Below are 1,121 nucleotides of genomic sequence, written 5' to 3' on the forward strand. Positions count from 1 at the left end.
GCAGAGGGAAGATGAGGAGAACCAACGCCTCGACGCTGCCATCGCAGCCAAGCAAGAGCAACTCGCGGCACTGCAGCACCAGGTCGAGCAGCGCGAAAAACGCCTGGCCGCCCTCGAACTCCGGCTTCAACTCGTCGAGGGGGCGGAGCAGCAGGCCAAGTCCGCCGCCGCGGGCCAGGGCCAGGGCACCAGGGTGGTCAGGCTCGACGTGGGCGGGCGCCACTTCACCACGAGCCTCGCAACCCTCACCTCGGAGGCCGACTCCAAGCTGGCGGCCATGTTCGACCACCACGAGCTCGAGCTGCAGGACACCAACGACGGCCGCGTGTTCATCGACCGCGACCCCGTCACGTTCGCGCTCATCCTCGACTGGCTGCGCACCTCCGACCCGCCGACGGGCCTGAGCGCGGACCTGGAGCGGCGGCTCCGGCGCGACGCCGCCCACTACGGCCTTGCGCGCCTGGTTGCCGCGATGCAGAAGAGCGATGTCGACGTCGGTAGCAACGAGCGCCGCTACGAGAAGATCACGATCGAGCAGCTGTGGCAGCTGACGAACGAAAAGTCCAACGTGCAGCTGGCGGGCGTCGATCTGCGCGGCGTGTGTCTGAGCGGGCTCGACCTCACGCGAGCGCGGTTCACGCGGTGCAATCTGGAAGGGGCCGACTTCGAGTGGGCCAACCTGAACGAGGCGCGGCTGATCGACTGCAACCTCAACCGAGCGATGATGGCGGGTGAGCATTCATTTCACTATGTTGCTGAGGCTTGTGCAGGGCTAACAGTTATGTTGGACCAGGGGTGCATCTTTCTAAGGCCAACCTGTCGAGTTCTTCATGTGTGGGCACCAACCTGAAAGGTGCGTGTGCGTGTGCAGTGGTGCGTGTGCGTGGCACAATATGGCTCACAATCCAGGCGTATGCAGGAGCGGTGCTGGAGGGCGCAATGTGCGCAAACACGGTCTTTCAAGATGCCAACCTTGCAGGTTTGTACGCTCCTCATCACTGCGAAATGTGTTGTGCTAATGTTGGGCTGGCTTACAGGAGCCGATCTCACAAAGATGAATGGCGGAGCAGCTTCATTTGCAATGGCCAACCTCACAGGTTTGTGCAGCCTCATCCTCTTTT

General features: G+C 62.5%; 1 protein-coding gene across 1 annotated transcript in view; it reads left to right on the plus strand.

Moving 5' to 3' along the window:
* Positions 1-91: 91 nt before the first annotated feature.
* ACA1_111200 (K+ channel tetramerization subfamily protein) overlaps positions 92-1,121 on the plus strand; it is a gene marked incomplete at both ends in the record, with an annotated part of 1,578 nt that continues 548 nt past the window's right edge. The window contains 3 exons of the mRNA XM_004341959.1: positions 92-731; positions 794-853; positions 920-941. Coding sequence (XP_004342008.1) covers positions 92-731; positions 794-853; positions 920-941 — 722 coding nt within the window. The remainder of the gene's footprint in view (positions 732-793; positions 854-919; positions 942-1,121) is intronic.

This window comes from Acanthamoeba castellanii (genome assembly GCF_000313135.1).
Source record: "Acanthamoeba castellanii str. Neff unplaced genomic scaffold scf7180000084669, whole genome shotgun sequence".
NCBI classification, from domain to species: domain Eukaryota; phylum Discosea; order Longamoebia; family Acanthamoebidae; genus Acanthamoeba; species Acanthamoeba castellanii.